The following is a 21,905-nucleotide window of genomic DNA, read 5'->3' as shown; positions in this document are numbered from 1 at the left end:
CTCTTGGGGAAAGTCGGCTACAGACCCCTGACCTGTGCTGGGAGGGTATCTGAGGGGCAAATGAAGAAGGCCACGAGGAAATCTGTGGAGCCGAATATGGCTACAGCTCTCTGACAGAATAGCCAATCCAATGAAAAACCTGGTATGACGTCACTGGGTGCTAGTCAGATTTATATTGCCTGACGATTAGTTAAAGCCGGTGGGAGGGGAGGGTGGCTAGAAAAGGCGGGAAATACACCTGAGGAAAGCACAGCAGTGTCAGATTTCCAGAAAGTTCCAGATTGAGAAACACTTGGTTTCTGATGGCCCCAGGATGGTCTCTGAGAAAAGAATAATGGAACTTTGAGTGACTATCTGAAGAGGGTTCTCATGGGTTCACCTGGTCTTGAAGCACAGCCTAAACCCTTTCCTGAGGGAATAGCCAATTGGGAGCCACAGAGTGGTGTGACGTCACTTGGTGCTAAGCAGAATTCGATTCCACCCAACAGCTGGGTACCTACAGGCCAGAGGGATGGGGTTAAAAAGGCAGGAAGCTTAGGTACTATATGGAATGGAAGGCCGTCAGGGCCTATGATCTTCCTTGTCACCCTGGCCTCTGCCCCCACAATCAACAAAAAAATTTCAAATTTGGGTGACCTTGGTAGGAGAGAAAGTGAGCTAGTACTTTGAAGGAATCTCAAAGTGATATGACTTAAGGTCCACTGGTGCCTAGAGAGCAACCTATTCTTTCCCTGAGAGAAAAGCAGGCCTCTTAGCCAGTGGGGAGCCAGGCTGGGCCATGATGTCATTGGGTGCTAGGCAGAGAGAACAGACCCTCCCGCCAATGTTCTGGGTATGCTCCTGAGGAGACTAAGAAAGGCAGGAAATAGCCTTCAGGAGGTGGCTGACCTCCAAGCTACCAATACTATCCTATATATGGGGAGGCTTGCCTTTGGCTTCCAACTGGGCCCTGGGTGCGGGCATATCTGAAGCAGGAGTTAGGAGTCTTTAAGGGGCTTTCTAAGAAGAGTTCTGTGTTTCAGAAAAGTTCTAGATTTCTTTATCTTGCTCTTTCCATCCTTTCTCAAAATCAGTTCAGTCGGGCACTTACCCCACTACTTCACCCTCACATCTACTTACAACTTTAATAATATATTGGCCAGGGACTTCCCTGGTGGTGCAGTGGTTAAGAATTCGCCTGCCAATGCAGGGGGCATGGGTTCGAGCCCTGGTCCGGGAAGATCCCACATGCCGCAGAGCCCGTGCGCCACAACTACTGAGCCTGTGCTCTAGAGCCCGCGAGCCACAACTACTGAGCCCTCGTGCCACAACTACTGAAGCCCACGCATGCCCAGAGCCTGTGCTCTGCAACAAGAGAAGCCAACGCAATGAGAAGCACACGCACCGCAACGAAGAGTAGCCCTCTCTCGCTGCAACTAGAGAAAGCCTGCACACGATGAAGACCCAATGCTGCCAAAAATAAATAAATAAATTTTAAAAAATATATTGGCCAGCTATTTTACCAACAAAACTGAGTTTATTAGGGACTAGCAGAGAAATCACAATCAGCGATATGCAAGGATGGGTGACCATAAGCAAATACAGAGAACAAGCAAGGGGAACATACTTTTAAAGGGAAAAGAGGAGAGTTGGGAAGGGCTATAATAACCAAAGAGTCCATTGGAGGAAACTGGGAGTCCAAAGTATGGAGGCTTCACATTGGTTGGCCTGCTACAGCCTGACTGGCTGAGCTGCCCTGGATGGAGAGAAGTTTTCTTCTTCCTTATGATAGTAACCTAGAGATAACTTCCTATCACAGATGTAGGTTTACTTCTCTCCTGTTAATTGAGGTCTCCTGGTGGGATCTAAGAGCGCCCCCTACAGGCCTGTCCCAACTCCAACTCTACCTGAGGTTTCTTCAGTTACACCTACTAAATATGTCCATAATTCAGTCTTTTTTTTTTTTTTTACCATGTCCACTGCTACCACCTTGATCCAAGCCATCACCACTCTTTGCCTGAATTAGGTAGTCTCCATACTGGTCTCCCCACTACCCTCTTAGAGTCTTCTTCACACAGAAGCTAGGATAATGATTTAAAACCTAAGTCAGACCCCTGACCTAGGCCCCAGTGGACCGTGCTGTTACTATGCTCAAAACTCTTGTCTTCCCATCTTTCTCAGAATAAGATCCAAAGTCCTTGCCCTGCCCTACAAAGGCTTACTTGATCCACTCCCACCCCATACCTGACCTCACCTCTTACAACTTTCCCTCACTCACCCCTCTGCAGCTACACTGGTCTCCTTCCTGTTCCTTTAAAAACCAAGAACACTCTGCTTCAGGGCCTTTGCACTTGCCCTTCTCTCTTCCTGGAACACACTGCCTTGTATAGCAGCAAGCTAGTTCCCATACTTCATTAAGGACTTCCATTAGTCAGGTTAGGCTAGCCCTGTTGGCTTGACACAACGACAGTTGATTTCTTTCTCATGTACCTGTCCCATCAAGTCAGCAAGGGGCGATTTTCCACACAATCATTGAAGCACCCAGGCTGAGAGGCATCCACCGTCTTGTCACTGCACCAGCTGCAACCCATGGTATCCTTGATCACTGAGGAGGGGGGAGAGACAGACAGACAGACAGACAGAGGGTATTGAATGGTCCCACACAAGAAATAGATGCTTTTGGGTTTCCCTGGTAGCGCAGTGGTTGAGAATCTGCCTGCCAATGTGGGGGACACGGGTTCGAGCCCTGGTCTGGGAAGATCCCACATGCTGTGGAGCAACTGGGCCCGTGAGCCACAATTACTGAGCCTGCACGTCTGGAGCCTGTGCTCCGCAACAAGAGAGGTCGCAACAGTGAGAGGCCCGCGCACCGTGATGAAGAGTGGCCCCCGCTCGCTGCAACTAGAGAAAGCCCTCACACAGAAACGAAGACCCAACACAGCCAAAAATAAATAAATAAATTAATTAATTAAAAAAATTAAAAAGAAATAGATGCTTTAGCCCAGGAACGACTCTAGTCCTTCCACTCACAGCTCATTAGTCAGGATTACAGTTGCACAAAGGCAGGAAAGCAGAATTCTCCTATGTGCCCAGAAAGAGAGAAGAACCAGTGTATTAGTTTTCTATTGCTGCTATAACAAAGTAACACAAATTCAGCTGCTAAAACAACACAGAGTTATTCTCTGACAATTCTAGAGGTCCAAAGCCCAACATGGATTTTACTGGGCTGAAATCAAGGTGTCAACAAAGCTGCATTCCTTCTGGAACCTCTAGGGAAGAATGTTTCCTTTCCATTCCCTGCACCTAGATGCCACCTGCATTCGTTGGCTCATGGCCCCTTCCTCTATCTTCAAAGCCAATAATGGTAAGTCGAGTCCCTTTCACACTTAAGATTTCTCCTGCCTCTTCTTCTCTTTCTCCTCCTCCTCTTCCTCCTTCTTCTTTTTCCTCTCTTTTTTTATTTTTTATTGTTTTGCGGTACGCGGGCCTCTCACTGTTGTGGCCTCTCCTGCTGCGGAGCACAGGCTCCGGACACGCAGGCTCAGCGGCCATGGCTCACGGGCCCAGCCGCTCCTCGGCACGTGGTATCTTTCTGGACCGGGGCACGAACCTGCGTCCCCTGCATCGGCAGGCAGACTCTCAACCACTGCGCCACCAGGGAAGCCCACAAATCTAAATCTTAAAAAAAAAAAAAAGAAAGAAAGAAGCAATGATAGAGGCAAGGAGACTTAGCATCCATCACACAAGTAGCTGGCAAGTAGCCGGCCTTCAAACTTAGTTCTTCAGAGCTGAGCTTATCCAATCAGTAGCCACTGCCACATTGGTGGTGGGTGGATAACATATCCGACAGAGCAGATAAAGAATATTTCCATCATCGCAGAAACTTCTATTGGACGGCACTGCTCTAGAGACGATTTTCATGAAGTGCATGGCCTCTGGAGCCAGACCGCCTGGGTTCAAATCCCTCTCTGTTCCTCAGTTTTCTCATCTGTGAAATGGGGGTGGTGATGATGATGATAATAGGAAGTAACCCACAGGGCATACTATGAGGATTAAATGAATTAACATGTGTAGGTAATGGGCTTAGAACAGTGTCTGGCACAGAGTAAGAGCCATTGGAGTTTGTTTTTATTATTTAAACACTGGTGGCCACACATCCCCCAGGAGAGGCGAACCCAGGAGGTGAGAACACAGATCGGGAGGATTTTTCCCAGGCTCCCCCAGAGAGTTAAGAGCAGGGAAGGAGGGGCGAGGAGGCCAAGAGGGGCTGTGGGAACCACCCGGGCCCGGAGAGTCCTGGCCTTGCTCCCTCCTACGCAGGGGTTGGGGACGTAGGAGACAAAAGTGAGGAGCGGGGCAAGCCGCATATGTTCTTTTTGACCCAAACTTTGTTCCCAGTGCCTGAGACGAATAGGCGTGAAATTCACATCTGGGACCCACCTCCGGCCTGGCCATTCCCTCCCGCCTCTGGGCATTGAGCCCAGTCTGTCTTGCTGCTATAATGGAAGCAGCACAGGTGGCTTCCAGAATTCAGAAGAGGCCCCTGCCCACCGCAGCATCACTGATGGCTTCCTGAAAGAGCAGACTCCTGAAATGCATATGAGCTGAGCACGAATTTGCCCAGCAGAGGAGGCAGAAAGAAAGGCCAAGTTAGAAGTTACAGTTTGTGCAAAGGTCCAGAGGCCAGAGGGCCCGGTGTGGTAAGAGAGGAGAAATGAGGCTGGGGAATAGGGGGTAGTCAGGGCATGTGGGGCCTCTAAGACCGGGCTGAGGGCCTGAGTTTTTCCCCAGTGCCTCTGGGGAACCCTAGGAGGTCTATGACCAGAGGATCAGCCCTGTATGAGAAACAAACGTGATATGGACCATCACAGAGGTGGCTCCGTTCACTGGGCCAGCCCCAAGAAGGCCTTGAATACAGCCTGCAAGTCAGGAAACTTCTCTCAGAGGATGTGACGTCTGAGGTAGGTCTTGAAGGACAGAGGAAGGATTTGGACATGACAGGAAAGGTGGAGAGGTGGGGACTTTGTCCAGAGGTGCTGGGGAACTATGGGAAGGCTATAACTAGGGGAGAAGTGAGGTCAACTCTGAATGTAGAAGACCCCTCTGGGGTCCCTGGAGGGTAGACTGGAGGGGGAGGGAGACTGCGGTGGGGGAGGGGCTGGAGGGAGGATCCTGGTGGGAGAAGATGAGTTCTGAGCCAGGGCTGGGATGTTATGGGGACAGAAAGAGGGTCAGGAAAATGTTACCTACACTGAAAGACTTCCTCTTACCCCCATGTAAGAAAATCTTTTTCTTAGCCATTTCTAAATGCACTGCCACAGTCCCTATATTTCACTTCATTCACTCACTTATTCATTCATTCAACATATTCTCCCAAGTTCTCCCTGGGAAATCCTGGGACCAGGACCTGAGTCAGTCCCCGGATTTGCCCTGGAGGAGCTCCCAGTCTGGGAGGGTGAGGTAGGAGAGAGACCTGGGTACAGTCACATTGGTGTGATGTGTAATAATGGGGGCAGCACAGGGCCCAGGCTGAGAGGTCAGGGAAGACTTCTTGGAGGAGGTGAGGCCCTCCCTGGGCCTTGAAGAAAACCCAAGTGTCTCCCAGGCTGATGGGAGGGGTGAGAATCTCTAGGGAGAGACATCAGGAGCATCGTCTCATTCAATCACGCCTGACTTCTCTCCTGAGGACGCCCATGTCCTTTATGTAGGGTGATGCTGGGGACCCAGAGATGGGTCAGGCCTGGGCCCTGGAGGAAAGGCACACAGGGACACAGTCCCTCTCCTAATGAGATCTGTGCTCTCATGGAGGTACCCAGGACATTGAGAAGGTCCACAGAAGACACAGACCTAGCCTGAAGGTCAGGGAGGGCTTCCTGGAGGAGGAGAGTCAAAGTGTGGGGAGAGCCTACTCTTCCTGTCATGTCAGTCTGTCTTCTCTCCCTCCGTGTATCTCTGGTTCCTTCATTGGCTCTCCCTGTGATGAGTTCCATGTCTTTCTCATGATGTCTCCCAATCCCTGGGGTAGGTGGCTATAAAAAATTACCACAAACTGCACGGCTAAAAATAACAGAAATTTATTCTCCCACAGTTCTGGAGGCCAGAAGTCTGACATCAAGGTGTGGGCAGGGCCACAGTCCCTCCGAAGGCTCTAGGGGAGGATCCATCCTTGCCTCTTCCAGCTTCTGGTGGCTCCTCGTGTTCCTTGGCTTGTGGTTGCATCACCCCAATCTCTGCTCTGTCTTCACATCACCTTCTCCTGTGTCTTAAATCTCCCCCTGCCTTTCTTTTCCCTTTTTCTTTTTTTTAAGTTGAAGTATAGTTGATTTACAATATTCTGTTAGTTTTAGGTGTGCACAAAATGATTCGGTTATATATATACATATGTATATATCTATGTATATATATCTCTATATTCTTTTCTCCTGATTCTTTTCCATTATAGTTTATTAGAAGATATTGAATGTAGTTCCCTGTGCTATACAGTAAATCCCCGTTGTTTATCTATGCCTTTATTTTATAAGAACTTATCACTGGATTTAGGGTTCACCCAGACAATGTGGGATGATCTGATGTCAAGATCATTATCTTAATTACATCTCCAAAGACCCTTTTGCCAAATAAGGTCCTATTCACAGGTTCTGAGTGGGCATGTCTCTTTTTGGGGGGAGGGAGGCATCAGTCAACCCATGACATGTTGGGTGAGTTACTTCCTTCTCTGAGCCTCGGGGTTCTATCTGTATAATGGGGCTAATACTAACCCCCACCTGATGGGGCAACTTTGAGGGTTAACAAAACCTAAAGAGTGCGTGGTACAGCCCCAGTGTCTAGAAAACTCTCAATCAGAGCGGCTTCCATTTATTTATTTATTTATTTGGTTGCGCCGGGTCTTAGTTGCGGCAGGCAGGCTCCTTAGTTGCAGCTCGCAGGCTCTTTAGTTGTGGCATGCATGTGGATCTAGTTCCCTGACCAGGGATCGAACCCAGGCCCCCTGTATTGGGAGCACGAGTCTTAACTGCTGCACCACCAGGGAAGTCCCTGGCTTCCATTTCTTATTGATTTATGTGTCTGTCAGAGCTGGGTTCTTCTGCCAGTCTCTTCCTGCCACTTCCCCGTAGTCTCTGCACATATGTCTCCATCATATTTTCTCCATCCTTCTTTGCTTCCTTCCTGTATAACTCTGGGCAAGCCCTTTGAGACTTGGCTTACTCATCTGTAAAATGGGATAATAACATCTTCTCTTTCATAGACAGGCTGTGATGATTACATGAGTCAGTTCATAGAAAGTGCTCAGAACTTTGCCTGGTATGTAGTAGGTACTTCATGTGCTGGCTGCTATTACTGTAATTATTATTATTACTACTACTGCTTTGGTTTCCTTTGTCTTGACTCTTTTCCCTGTCTCCACAGCTCCCTCTGTCTTCAAGAGTCTCTCTTGACACATTCCTGCCTTTCTGAATAAGTGTCTCACCAACCTCTAAGCCTCACGGGCCTTTAAGAGTCCGTCTCCATTCCTCTCTCTCTTCCTCTCCCCACCTGTGATGGTTTTAAAATAAGCCCACATTCTTTGATACCCCTCTGTTCAAGAGGAGGAGCTTAATCTCTTTCCCTTTGAATGTGGGCTAGACTTACTGTTTCACCTCCAATGAATGGAATAAAGAAGTGGTGGTGTCAGGAATTCCCTGGCGGTCCAGTGGTTAGGACTCGGCGCTTTCTGCTGGGGCCTGGGTTCAATCCCTGGTCAGGGAACTGGGATCCTGCAGGCTATGCAATGCAGCCAAAAAAAAAAAAAGGGATGATGTGTGACTTTGGACATAGGTCATGTAAGACACTGCTCTCTCTCTCTCTCTCTCTCTCTCCCTCCCTCCCTCTCTCTCTCTCTCCAATCACTCGCTCTGAGGGGGAAGTCAGCGGCCATGTTGTGAGGACACTCAAGCAGCCCTATGGAGGGGCTCACCTAGTGAGCAGCTGAGGCCTTTTGCCAAGCACCATGTAGGTGAGCTTGGAAGTAACCTTCCAGCCCCAGTCAAGCCTTCAGATGACTGCAGCCCTGGCCAATAGCTTACTGCACCTTCATGAGAGACTCTGAGTTCTCTGTTGTTATCTGAGCCAGAGCCACCCAACTAAACTGCTCCAAAATTCCTACCCCTCAGAAACCATGACATAATAAATATTTGTAGCTTTAAGCCACTGAGTTTTAAGATAATTTGTTATGTGACAAGGGATAATGAATATACCTTTCTTTCTCGTGTTTTCTCTGTCTCTCCATTTCTGACTCTCCTGGGTGTCTCCATCTCCCTCCATCACAGGTCCTTGAATGTCCATCTCCAGTTCTCTATCCCTGAATGACTCTGTGTTTCTGAATTCTCTTTAGTCTCATCCTTCATGTCAGCTGACCTGTTTCTGGGACTCTCTCCCCCTATCTGGGTCTCTCTGTCTCTGTCCATCTGTTGGTCTCTGTTCATACCTCTTTCTCTGCATGAGTGCGTCTCTTTATAGATGTGCACGTGTGTCTGCCTCGTTCTCTGTCTCCTCCTCTCTCTGCCCCTTGCTCTGGGTGAGTGTTTCTCTGTCGCTCTGTCTTTAGATCTCTTTTTCTGTTTCTGTCTCTCCCCACACACCTCTTGCCTGACATCTTGCTCTTCCATCTTTAACCTGGTATGTGGGACTCTCTCTCTCCTCTCTCTCTCTGTCTAGGTCTCTCTGCTTCTATCTCCAAGTTTGTGTGTCTACATCTGTCTCTCTGTGGGTCTCTGTATCTCTTTCTCTGCCTCCATCTGCATCTCTCTCCTTTTGTATTTTTTTCCCTGTCATTCTGGGGGGTCTCCCTCTCTCTGTATCTCTCTTTCTTCTCGGTGTGTATTTGTTTCTGTATCTCCTTCATTCAATGTATGTAAATCTCTCTGTCTCTCTCTCTCCTGCCGCCACCACCTCCCCCAGCAGCCCCCCAACCGCCCCAGCCTGCCCTCTCATCTCTACCCTGCATCTCCCTCCACCACGGCTCTCCGTATCCATCTCAGGCTCCCCTTCCCTTCCCAAGCCTCCACTGTTCCCTGACCTCACCTCTGCTCTCTCTTCTCTGCCTTCCCGGCTCCTCCAGCCTCTCTCTCTCCCTCTCCAAGTCTCTGCCTCCCCCTCCTGGTCAGCCGCCCACATCGCGCGCCAGTCTCCCAGGGGATCCCGCCGCCGGGTTAAGGGAGCCCCTGGCGGAGGCCCGAGTGATGCATTGGGCGGGGGGCTGCAGGCACTGATGCAGGCTCCAACCTGGGTCCCCGCGAGCTGGGAGACGCCGGATCCTCCGGGGCCAGCGGCCCTGAGAGGGAAGACATCCGAGGACTCTTCCAGCTCCACCTTAAGCGCCCCCCTTCCCCCTTCTGCGGAGGATGGAAACTGCCAGCTCTTGGGCCCCAGGTGTCCGGGCCACCCCCGCCCCCATGGCCCCAGCGCGGCTGGGAGCTGGGGACCATCCCCCCAACGACCCCTCCATCCTGCCCCTGGGGCATCCCACACACACACCCACGCCAGCCCGAGGAGGAGGGTTCTCTGCTGTGAGAGCTCCCCCCACCCCCAAACAACGATAGAAAAATTAAATAACAGCAAGAGAGAAAAGAGAGGGAGGGGGAGGAGGGAGGAAGGGAGGAGAGAGAAGAGAGAGACGGAGAAACCGAGGAGGCAGGAGAGGAGGAGGTGGGGAGAGGGAGAGGAGCTGGAGGCCGAGCGGGAGCGAGGGAGGAGGAGGAGAAGGGGAGAGAAGCGGGATGGAGGTATGGAGTTAGGTGGCTTGCGAGAGCGTAATGAAAAGAGAACGAAGAGGGGGGTGTGGATTAGAGACCCAGAGGTAACCCGAGGGAGAAGCATAAGGCAGAGAGAGTAGGAAGATCGGGAGGTAGAGGGAGAAGGAGGGTTCGGGAAAAGAGGAGAGGAAGGGGAGGCATAGAGAGGGAGGAGAGGAGAGCGGAGTAGGGGCGTGGGGGCGTCTCAGTCCCCGGCTGCCTCAGTAACTGGGGAACTGGGACTCCCTGTGGGTAGGAGAGGAAGGCTGGAAGTCCGGAGGGGTCGGGGTTCCACAAAGAGAGGAAGAAGCTGAGAGAGGGCGGGCCAGGGCATTGGGAAGGGGTCGCCCCGAGGCCTCCCGGGGATGGGGGGTGCAGCTCGTCTGAACGCCCCTCGAGCGCTGCTACTCTGGGCCGCACTGGGGGCGGCAGGTAAGGCCTGGGGGTTGGGGCAGGAGCCCCTGACTGGGGTGGGGGAAGGGTGCCAAGGAGAGGGGTTCAGGCTGCTCTCTCCCCAGCTCACATCGGACCCGCACCTGACCCCGAGGACTGGTGGAGCTACAAGGATAATCTCCAGGGAAACTTCGTGCCAGGTGCAGCCAGGGCGGGGACCCAGGAGTCTGGGCTGCCGGGCGCTTTCTTCCTGAGACCCAGGAGTTCTCTCCTTCCCGCCCCCGACCCCCGCAGGACGCAGGAGTCCCATCCCCTTCCTTCCTCCCTCAGGAGGCCCAGCTTCTGAACCCGAGGGGCTCAGCATGGGACATTATACATTAGCATTTCAAGTAGTGAGTGGGAGGGAGTGGAAGGTAAGGGAGTGTGGGGCTGGAAAAGTGTGTGTGTGTTTCCTGGGAAAGAGGCAGGTAGGTCCTGGCTCCTACTGAGAACCAGAGGTTCAGTGGCCCCGTTGCCCACCTCGTCCAGCCCTCTCTTGCAATTCCTTCTCCCCACTACATTCATTATCCGGCTGTGGTACAAGGGAGACGAAAAGAACTACAACTCCCATGGGCTCTGGGGCAGGCAGGCACTGGATGGGTAGGCTGGCAGTCTAGGGGCTGCTGGGAGTTGTAGTTCCTTCCCCAATGACAATTTAAGATAGGTTTGATCAGAGACTTGGAGGTGTTGGGGAGGGGGGCGGTCCTTAGGAAACTCCTCCAAGATTCTTCTAGGACCTAGGATTCTGGATCCCAGCCCCCTCCTCCCTCAAAGCCAGGAGTCCAGATTCCCAGCCCTTCGTCTCCTGGGATCCAAGGAGTCCAGACCACAGCCTTCCCAGCAGATCCCAGCCTTGGGATCCAGTCCATATTTCTGACTCCCTTTCCTCCCTGCCCCACACCTGCTCCCAGGGCCTCCCTTCTGGGGCCTGGTGAACGCAGCCTGGAGTCTGTGTGCTGTGGGGAAGCGACAGAGCCCCGTGGATGTGGAGCTGAAGAGGGTCCTTTATGACCCCTTTCTGCCCCCGCTGAGACTCAGCACAGGGGGAGAGAAGGTAAGGGGCCTGGAGGGCGGGGTTACCGAATCCACTGGGGCTGGGCCTGAGTGGAGGTGGGGGGCAGGGCTTTCAGTTGGGAGGCTAGCCTTGGGGAAGGAGGCCTACAACACAATGGGTGGAGAGGAGGCTACTTACACTCCACAGCGGATCACCAATTGTTCCCTCCTCAAACATGGCTCCTAGTCTTCCCATCTCTTAGAATCAGTGGTAAAACAGACTCAGTGTGCCAGGCGCTGTTTTCAAACTTGATAAATCCTCCAATTTTCACAACAACCCCATGAAATAGGTACAATTATTATCCTTATTTTATGGATGCAGAAACTGAGGCACAGAGAGGTTAAGTTACTTACCCGAGGTCAAACACCTAGAGAGTGCCAGGGCTGGGATTCAAAGCTAGGCAGTGTGGTCCCAGAATCCATGCGTTTGCCCGCTTTGCAATACCATTTGTGTTATTTTTTTTTGGCCGCGCCCCACGGCATGTGGGATCTTGCTTCCCCCACCAGGGATCGAACCTGCACCCCCTGCACTGGAAGCGCAGAGTCTTAACCACTGGACCACCAGGGAAGTCCCGCAATACCATTTCTCATAAGAGGTGGCACTACCGTTCACTCAGCCAAAAGTCTCAGAGCTATTCCCCATCTCATTTCCTCCCTCACTCCCATTTCCCATCCATGTCCTTTCTAGTCTCCTTGCTAAACAGCATTTCACTTCTTGTCCCTCCACTGCTCCCACCATCATCTTGCACCTGGACTGGTGCCATTGCCTCCTTGCTGGCCTGCTTCTCTGCCTCCTGCAATCCATTCTCCATCCCACAGCTAGAGAGATGTTTAAAAACACAAACCAGATCATACCACTCTCTCCTACTCAAAATCCTTCTATTAGGACAAGTAATAACAGCACACACTTACACAGTACTTAGCATGTGCCTGGCACTGTGCCAAGTGTGTTACATACATTCAATTATTTAAATAAAAATACAAAATACCCCATCATTGCCCACAAGGCTGTGCACCATCTGGCTCCCATCACCACTCTCTCCTTTGCTCACTGGGCTCTGGTCCCACTGGCTTCTTCACTGTCACTAAAATAGGCCATCTCAGGGCTTTGCACTGACTGTTCTCCCTTCTGGAATGCCCTTCTCCCTGCTCCTTGCAACTAACCCCTCCTTATCCTTCAGGTCTCCATTCAAATGTCACTTCCTCATGGAAGCCTTTCTTGACACCCCACCCCCATCCCAATCTATGGGTCGTCCCCCCCTTTTTTTGGCTGTGCTGCTTGCAGGATCTCAGTTCCCCGAGCAGGGATTGAACCCAAACCCTGGCAGTGAAAGCGCAGAGTCCTAACCACTAGACTGCCAAGGAATTCCCTGGGTGTCCTATTATACTTTATCAGAACTCCCAGTTCTCCCCAGTGTGAGCATAGGATGTAATTAACTAAGCATTTACTTATATGATTCAGAATTTATTGTCTGGCTCTCCTCCACTGGAGCAGAAGCTCCATGAGGCCCAGAATTTTTGTCTACTTGCGCATTGCTCTCTTCCTGGCATCCATGGCACATAGTAGCAGCTCAATAAATACTTGTTAATTAAATTCACCACTATTGAGCACCTACCATGGACCAGCCCAGAGTCTGGAAAGACATTAGTGTTCAGACTATGCTGAATGATTAAATGTTTGTTGGCAGAGGGAAATGTACGAATGGAAAACAGTAGGGAAAAGGTCTTCTCTCTGCATCCCTATGAAGGCCTCCACCTCTCCCACAGCTCCGGGGAACCCTGTACAACACCGGTCGCCATGTCTCCTTCCTGCCTGCACCCCGGCCTGTGGTCAATGTGTCTGGGGGGCCCCTCCTTTATAGCCACCGACTCAGTGAACTGCGGCTGCTATTTGGAGCGCGTGACGGAGCTGGCTCTGAACACCAGATCAACCACCAGGGTTTCTCTGCTGAGGTGATGCCTGCTAACCTCTGACCCTCGACCTTCACCCTGAGTCGACCCAATTCCTCCCACCTCACCCTCCTCTTAATGCCTCATCCCATCCTCCTCCACAGAACTACCCCCGCAACCCTGAACACTAATCCTTAACCTGACTTGGGACCCCAAAGGCCCAGAGCTGCACCCATTGCCCATTCTGTCCCCCCTGTCTGCCAGGGGACCCCACTCTCTGTGCTCCCCTCGCAGGTGCAGCTCATCCACTTCAACCAAGAACTCTACGGGAACCTCAGCACCGCCTCCCGGGGCCCCAATGGCCTGGCCATTCTCAGCCTCTTTGTCAATGTGAGCCCAGGCAAGATTCGGGAGGGAGGGGCTGGAACCTGGGGTCTGAGAAGAGGGAGGCTGGAAGGCCCCAGACTCCGGGGTCCTAGGGGAGGAAGGAGTTGGGGGCTTGGACTTCCGGGTTCCTATCTCCTCACCTCATACCTCCACACAGGTGGCTGGTAGCTCAAACCCATTCCTTAGCCGCCTCCTTAACCGGGACACCATCACCCGCATCTCCTACAAGAGTAAGTCCCTGGGCATTGGAGGGTGGAGAGGGTGGGGCTGGGGTGTGCACATAGGGGAGTTCAGCAGGGGCACCCCTCTTCACTCTGACCTGATATTCCCGCAGATGATGCCTACTTTCTTCAAGACCTGAGCCTGGAGCTCCTGTTCCCCGAATCCTTTGGCTTCATCACCTATCAAGGCTCTCTCAGCACCCCGCCCTGCTCGGAGACTGTTACCTGGATCCTCATTGACAGGGCCCTAAATATCACCTCCCTCCAGGTGACCCTGGCAGCCCATTGCGCCCTCCCTGCCACCCCCAACCCGTTCCTTGGCCTGGGTGTCCCCTTGCCTCACCTACCCTCCTACCCCCGGTTGACAGGGAACTGGAGGGGATTCGAGAGTCTGACAACCCTGGAGCATCTGGTGGGGGCTGAGCAAGACCCCGCCCACCCGCTCTCGGGGGCAGGGCTTCCTGCGTGACGTCACCAGAACCATTCATTATTCACTCCCAGTTTCCCACCCCGCTTCCACGGCAGATGCACTCCCTGAGACTCCTGAGCCAGAATCCTCCGTCCCAGATCTTCCAGAGCCTCAGCGGTAACGGCCGGCCCCTGCAGCCCTTGGCCCACAGGGCCTTGAGGGGCAACAGGGACCCCCGGCACCCCGAGAGGCGCTGCCGAGGCCCCAACTACCGTCTGCATGGTATGATCCAGTCTGCACCCCCTCCACGTCTTGGTCTAACCCGCCTATGTGTCTCCCCTTGGTGTCTCAATATGATACAGTCCTACCCCCCTCTGCTGCTCTGTATGATCCAGCCTCTTGAGCTCTCACTCGCTCTTTCTCCCTTCCCCCTTTGTGTCAAAGTGGTACAACCCACCTCCCGGTCATAGACCATTGCTGGTCCATGATTTGTCTTCTTCGCTGCTTGCAACTTGGTGTATAACCCGAGCCCCCTGGTTTCCTTATGGTACGATCAAGTACTGGCCCTTGGTGCCTATTACTATGGCTTTCCGAAATGGTACAGCCCGAATCCTTTTCCCTGTTTTCATGTGGTACAACCCACCTCCCTTACTGAGAAACAGCATGGTACAATCCCCTTTCCCCCCCACTGCCTCCTCGTGGTTCAGCCCAGTGATCTAACGTCTACCTCTCTGGCTTCTCAACATGGTACAGCCCATACCCCCCACCCATGAATACCTTCACGTAGTTCCACTAATGCTGAAACCGGATGTCCCTATTCCACCCTCCTGCTGCCTCCCTATGGTTCAGCCCAGTGCAGTATAACTGACCATTTCCCCCAGCTTCTCAACCTGGTACATTCCGGTTCCCCCTTCGCAGCCCTCCCTGTGGTAGAGCCCCGGGCGGCCCACCCACCCACCCCCATCCCCGACCCCTGCATGCTCCCTTCAGGGTACATCCTATCGTGCCCTAAACTAACGCCCCCCACCCGTGTCATCTTACAGTGGATGGTACCCCCCATGGTCGCTGAGACTCCCCATCGAGGATTGCGCCTGTCTTTCCCAAGCCTCCCCACAAGGGGGGGAGTCACCCCCAAAACAAAGCTATTAAAGGGACAGAATACTTCCTGTATCTCAGTGGTCTGATTCTAGGGGCGGCGGGGAAATATTTGGGTATTAAAGAATAGCAGCCTTCTTCTAGAAACCAATCTCCGTCTTCCTAAACCCCACTACTCGGTTTTTTGGCTTCCCGTTTCCCGTCATTTGGATTCGCGGCTCCTTTAAGCGGCTCTTCTCCCCTCCCACCCCTTTACCCACCCTCCCGGTCAGGCAGCACGCGCAAAGCCATGTGCTTCCCCCTCCCGTCTGCCTCATTGGCCCAAACTGGGTCACGGTCCCGCCCCCAACACCGTCTCCCATTGGGTGAATGTAGGTCAGGGTCCCGCCTCCCTCCAAAAGGCAAGGTAACTTCACGCACTGAGACCCTCTCTCGCACTCCCAGGACTTGGCGGATCCAGGGGTCCCATTGGCTGTGCGTCTAGAGGGGTCGAGACGCCATTGGCCCGCGCTTTCAGCCGGAGGGAGGCACGCGGCTGGGGTGCAAGGCCGGAGTCTGGCGGGGGCCGAGAGGAGGGGTGCGCTCTGTGGCGTCGGGTGTTTTGGTTTGGCTTTTTTTTTTTTTTTCCGCGAAAGAAGTTTGCTTTGGCCACGCCTCAAGGCAGCCGCCTCCTCCTGCCCTCTCCCCGGCCCTCCGCGCACACCTCTTGGTGCAGATTGCAAACCTCCTTCCTAGGAGAGGGCTGCAGATTTTGCAAGAGCCAGGCTCACCCACCTTGTAGAAGGAGCGCCTTGTGTCCCCTTGAACCCTCGGTTGCAAAGAGCCGGCCGCCTGATTTGATCAGCCCCTCACCCAGACTGTATGGTCTCCTGGGACCCTCTTGAGTTGCACGTTTCTGCACCGAGGACTGCAAATCCCCGTCGCTCCTAGGATTTGCAGTGTTCTGGATACTGGAGGCTTGCAAGCTACGCTCGCCCGCCCCTGGGCAGACACTCGCCCGAACCACAGGAGTGTGCTGCTGACTGGCAAGCCAGCTGTTCGCCTCTCCATGAACCCGTGAGCCTGCGGGCAGGTGCCGGGCGATGGCGCGGCCCGTGAGCGACAGGACTCCGGCCCCCCTGCTGCTGGGCAGCCCGACCGGGGCCCCCCCTGGCGGGGGAGCGCTGCTTGGGCTGAGGAGCCTTCTGCAGGGGACCAGCAAGCCCAAAGAGCCAGCCAGCTGTGAGTTCTAGCCCCCATCTCGCCCAACTCAGACACCCTCCTCCCTTAGTGCCGGGAGGGTCCACAGCTACCTCCTACGTGCCAAGAGTCCATCCTCCCAACCTTTATCTACCCAAATATTGTACTTAGGTGTTTAGGCCCCTAGATCCCTCAGCACCCAGGACCCAAAAGTACCGGTTCTCATGCCTGTCCACTCCCAGGATTCAAGACTCTAGGCCCCAGCCCCCTCTTCCTTTTGGTTCCGAGAGTCTGGACCCCTGGGGTCCAGGGAGAAGGGAGGGGGGTGTGTCGGATGCTCACACGGTTGTTACACGGGCTTGGGCGGGGCCTCCTGGGGTCACATGGAGTCTAGGGATGAGGAATGTGCCCCAGGAATAGAGCCCCTTCCTGCCCCTTAGAGTGTGGGGGCAGGGAAGAGGGGGTACAGTGCGCAGAGAGTGGGGGGGGGTTGTAGATTACAGAGGAATTAACAGAGCTGTCATTTTTAAAATCTCTCCTGCCCAACCCTCCACCTACCTCTGTCTGAACTTCCATCCCCCTTCTGTGTGTCTATCCCTTCCTGGGTCTCTGTCCCCATCTCTCTCTTTGCGTCCCTGTCCTCCCCTCTTTTTGAGTCTCCCTTCCTCTCTATCCCTTTCTCGGTCCGCCACCCCCGTCTCTTGTCTTTTCTCTCTGGGTCTCTCTCCCTCTCTGAGCCTCTGTCCCCTCCTCTCTCTGGGTCTTTGCCCTCCCTCCCGGGTCTCTCCCCCACTTCCCTCCTGCCCCCCCCCCTCTGGATCTCTGCGGTGTGGGGCTCCATCCCCTCGTTCCTCGTGTCTCTCTCCTCTCGGAGTCGCTTCTTCATCTCCGTCTTTCTCCTCCTCCCCACCCTGCCCGCTTTCCCTGGCCCGCAGGTCTGCTGAAGGAAAAGGAGCGCAAGGCGGCCCCGCCAGCAGCCACGGTCCCCGGGCCGGGCCTGGAGCCAGCGGGACCTGCGGATGCCTCAGCTGGGGCGGTAGTGGGCGGCGGGTCCCCACGGGGACGCCCTGGGGCTGCGCCCGGCCCGGGTCTGTTGGCGCCGCTACTGTGGGAGCGGACGCTGCCGTTCGGCGACGTGGAGTACGTGGACCTGGACGCCTTCCTGCTGGAGCATGGGCTCCCTCCCAGCCCGCCGCCTCCCGGCGGCCCGTCGCCAGCGCCCTCGCCCGTGCGCACACCTGCACCCTCCCCAGGGCCCGGCTCCTGCGGCTCGGCTTCCCCTCGCTCCTCGCCCGGGCACGCCCCCGCCCGGGCTGCCCTCGGGGCCGCCGGCGGCCACCGCGCAGGTGCGACGGCTAGGGCGGGGTAGGGCCCTGGTTGGGCGGGGCTTGGACTCCAGAGGGCGGGGGTGTGAGAATCTGGGGGTCAGGACGGTGGGACTGGGGCTGCATGCCCGAATTCCGGGTCCCCTAATTGGGAGATGTCGGGAGAGGAGTCCGGATTCTGTGTCCCCTAATGGATCAGGAACTGCGTATCCTGGACCTATAGGAGATGAGGGACTTGGGACCCTAAGTTCCAGGAAGCCTGCCCAGTGGTGAGGTCGTGTGAATTTTACGTGGGACATGAGGACAAAGGCTCTGGATACTCGAGGAGTAGGGATTGGGGTCCCAGGACAGTGGAGTTATTTACTGGGGAGTGGACTGCACCCCAGAATCTGGACCCGGAAGCGGTGGAACTGGGGTAGGACCGGAAATCCTAGGCCTCTACGAGGGAGGAAGACGAGGGCCGGACACAGACTTCTGTTTCCCCAGGACAAAAGGGACTGGCAGCCCTGCCTCCTCGGCCCCCCCCATCCCAGTGGAGAGGGGCTGGCGCCCCGGGTCCCGGAGTCCTTCAGAAGGGACCTTCATCCTGGGTCTTCCATTGGGGCAAGGACCGAGCTTTCTATATTCCTGGGGTAGGGGCTTGGGGTCCCAGAATCGTGTATATCCTAGTGGCGAGGACGTTTGGGGCCTGAGAATATCGAGGGGGTCGGTTCTCGAGTGTTCCCTAGAGAGCAGAGGGGTCTGGATCCTTGGCGGTTGAAAGGTTCGAGCTGGGAGACCCCAGGGAGCAAGAGGAAAGGTGTGCTCCATCTGGCACCTTGGGGTAGCCAGGGGCGGACTGCAGGTTGGGGATTCCTGGACACACCTGCTCCTGGTCCGACCTCCGGGCAGGACCAGGGCCCTCCCCTTCCCAGTCGCACATTCCCGCGCCACGTGAGTCCTCTCCTCCCTCCTCCGTGCTTCGTGCTTCGCGCACGCGCGGTCACGCGGGAGGGGGCGGGACTGGGGAACAGGAGGGCGCCCGTGGCGGCAGGGGGCGGGGCGGGAAAGCAGGCGCCAGCACGTGACTCGGCCCTGAACCTGTGTCCTCGGTTGGCCCCAGCTGGCTCTCTCTTAAAGGTACAGGCCTCTCTTACGCTTGAACCAACCTGGAACCTCAGAGCCCTTTATGCTTCTTGTCCCTAACTCTTTGGACTTAGCAGCTCTTTAAGGAGCTAACCTGAGGTCTTTTCGGTGCATTAAATTCCTTTTCTCTGAACAGCGGGGGGTCTAGGCTTTGGTTAGGGATTCAGTTAAGAAGGGTAGGACTATAGGGAAGGAAGCTAACGCTGTAACTCTGAAGTCCTGAGGTTTTAGAAGCAATAATTCAGGTTCCTGTGTTACTTAGGGCAAGTCACGTATGACTGGGCCTCAGTTTTCCTGTGTGTAAAAGTGGAGCTGGTTTCATGATTTTTAAGCATCTTTGTGGCTTAAGGAACCTTCATATTTTATATTAGGGAGGTTGATCCCTGGCAGGCTTTATGTTAAACCCCATAAGGGCCTTCCTTGTGGTGGATATAATACCTGAGCAGGGGGTAGCCTCTGGGAACCCCCTCCCCAAAATAAATACACACTCAGGTAGCACATTCTATTTCCCCAAGGCCTGACCTCTCGGGACACACCCAGCCCTGTGGACCCAGACACGGTGGAGGTGCTGATGACCTTTGAACCTGACCCAGCTGATTTAGCCCTGTCAAGTATTCCCGGCCATGAGACCTTTGACCCTCGGAGACATCGCTTCTCAGAGGAGGAACTTAAGCCCCAGCCAATCATGAAGAAGGCACGGAAGATCCAGGTGCCAGAGGAGCAGAAGGTGAGCATTGCTGGGTGTAGGACGCAGGCTTCGTGGGTGCTGGCTCCACAGCCAGGGATGGCCCTTTCTTTAGTCAGACCTGGGTTTCTCACTTGGGATTAGCTCACATTCTCCTAACCTACAGCTAAGGACCAGTCCTCCTTGGCCAGGGGCTGCACAGGGACAGAGGTTTGGGCTTGAGATTTGTGAAAACCGTATCGTTGTGGGATTCGGACTCAGCCAGCACTGCTGGGACAGTTTTACAGGCTTGGAGCGTCTCCTGTCGGTTGGACCCAACACCCTCATTGGGGCAGGCTTCAGGCTCTACCAGGCCCAGTTGCTAAGGATAGCGTCCTTTAGGAATGTGATATCAGCTTGTTTCTTCTGAGCAGCCAGCTTGTTTCTTCTGAGCAGCCTAGGCAGGGGTTGGTCCTTGAATCTCTGAGCTGGGGCATCCTTCAGGGCAACTGCATCTGCCTAGGATGAAGCTTTGCCAGCCCCTCTAGGCCTTGTTTTCTGGACTCACTGTTAAGAGGCCTCAGGTTCTCATTAGCGGCCAGGGCCACATTCTGATTTGGGGTGCTTTGGGCAGTGCCTGCATCTCTCTAGCATTCTGTCTTTCTCAGTCCTGGGTTCTTCCCTAACAAGAAGTACCTGGGCTTGTCTCACAAGACTTTGGCATGTCCTTGTGTAAGACACAACTGCTTGAAGCAGTGAGTACTGGCCTGTAACCCAAATCTAGACCAGTGGTTTCTCTTGCCATGAGGCCTTGTTGCTAGGGGGTGGGTTTACCCTAGCTAGCAGGGACTGGGCTTTAATGAAATGGGGATGGAGGGGCATCTTTCAGAGCTCTGGGTCGTCCTTGTACTAAGGAGTGGTCCTCCTCCACAGCCAAATTCCAGGACTGGAGAACTCTAAACATAATGGTGTGGGGAGGTCTCAGGACAGGCCCATTTGCAACCAGGGACTGTTGGGGAGGAGGCAGCTCCCTGGCCTCTATTCAAAGCCAGTGGGGCAGAGACTGGCTGTGGTCATTGGGACCACTTACACCTCACTTTCGTTTGCTAATGAGGGGTGAGGTTGCCTTGGCAGCAAGGTCAGAAGGGCCCAGCTCTGAGAGGATTTTATGGGACACCAAACCCCATCACTAGGGAACCTAGGCTTTCCTTAGCAACCAGGATCTGGAAAGGTGATGTATAGGGCAGTGCTTTTCAATGGGAGAAGTCTTCAGACCCTGAAGGTCTTGTTGCTAGGGAACAAGAATCCTTAGCAAACCGGGAGCTAACTGCAGGCCTTTTGTCAAGTGAGAAGAGCTGGGCCTCCTCTGCACAGTGGCGACTTGAAGCTCAGTTGCTTGGGGTGGGAGGCTATCTCACGCCTTAGCTGTTGCTAGGGGCCTGCTGTCCATAGCAGCCGGGGCCCTAGAAGGCCAGATCCTTGGGTACCCATTCAGGGGAGATCGGGTATCTTCTAGGCCCCACTGCTGGGTGAGAAGCAGCCCGGGGTGGGGGTGGGGGGTAGGTTTCTTAGGTGCACTCTGGCCCTTGAAGTCAGAAGCAAAGCTGCTCCTCCCTTCTCTCGCTGGGCCGGGGCCCCTCTGGACCTCAGTGCTTTCCCACCCATCCAGGACGAGAAGTATTGGAGCCGGCGGTACAAGAATAACGAGGCAGCCAAGCGGTCCCGCGACGCCCGGAGGCTCAAGGAGAACCAGATATCGGTGCGGGCGGCCTTCCTGGAGAAGGAGAACGCCCTGCTACGGCAGGAGGTGGTGGCCGTGCGCCAGGAGCTGTCCCACTACCGCGCCGTGCTGTCCCGCTACCAGGCCCAGCACGGAGCCCTGTGAGGCCGCCCCCACCCCAACAGGTGGAGCTCTCCTCCGCCTCACTCAGACTTGCGCCCTGACGCCCTCTTCCCTCCCCGCCCTGTGGCCCACGGGCCGGCCAGCTGGGTGCCCCAGGGATGTGATGATGCAGATAAATACATTTATATTTTTAAGAAAAAGTGAGCCTCCCCGCTCCCTCGCGGGGGCGGGGAAGGTCCTCAGTGTGTGCCCCCCGGCACGTCGGGGACCCCATCCTCCCACCGCCTCCGTTAACACGATCCTGAATAAATCTTGAGAACCCCAGAGCCAGCTGTCGTGGGGGAGGAGGCAGCTCCCTGGCCCCAGTTCAAGGCCAGCGGGTCACGCTGGCCGCAGTCCATGGGCAGGTCTGGGCTTCGGTCCATAAAAGGCAGGAGCTGCTGGAAGTGCCTAGAGTCTGTTCCCTCCCACGGGTTGCTGGATGGAGGAAGGGGCGAGGGCCTGAGAGGAATGAAGCCACTACCTTTATTGCA

At 54.6% G+C, this 21,905-nt stretch overlaps 2 protein-coding genes across 3 annotated transcripts; both read left to right on the top strand.

Moving 5' to 3' along the window:
• Positions 1 to 10,114: 10,114 nt before the first annotated feature.
• CA11 (carbonic anhydrase 11) lies at positions 10,115 to 16,309 on the top strand (the record flags this gene model as incomplete). Its single annotated transcript, XM_082863607.1, has 9 exons — positions 10,115 to 10,181; positions 10,268 to 10,342; positions 11,093 to 11,235; positions 13,002 to 13,187; positions 13,419 to 13,514; positions 13,669 to 13,741; positions 13,846 to 14,000; positions 14,234 to 14,423; positions 16,167 to 16,309. The coding sequence occupies 9 exons, from the start codon at positions 10,115 to 10,117 to the stop codon at positions 16,256 to 16,258; spliced, it is 1,077 nt and encodes a 358-aa protein (XP_082719733.1). The 3' UTR covers positions 16,259 to 16,309.
• Positions 16,285 to 21,895, top strand: DBP (D-box binding PAR bZIP transcription factor). Of its 2 annotated transcripts, XM_082863605.1 has the most exons (4): positions 16,285 to 16,457; positions 17,351 to 17,761; positions 19,381 to 19,592; positions 21,199 to 21,895. In XM_082863605.1, exons 1-4 carry the CDS (start codon positions 16,319 to 16,321, stop codon positions 21,412 to 21,414), a joined length of 978 nt encoding a protein of 325 aa, XP_082719731.1. In that variant the 5' UTR covers positions 16,285 to 16,318; the 3' UTR covers positions 21,415 to 21,895. The 2 variants fall into 2 exon arrangements, with proteins under 2 accessions (XP_082719731.1, XP_082719732.1); XM_082863606.1 differs by lacking the exon at positions 17,351 to 17,761.
• Positions 21,896 to 21,905: the final 10 nt, after the last annotated feature.

This window comes from Leucopleurus acutus, assembly GCF_964270905.1.
Source record: "Leucopleurus acutus genome assembly, chromosome: 20".
Lineage (NCBI taxonomy): Eukaryota > Metazoa > Chordata > Mammalia > Artiodactyla > Delphinidae > Leucopleurus > Leucopleurus acutus.
This window is presented reverse-complemented; position numbering and strand designations above follow the sequence as displayed.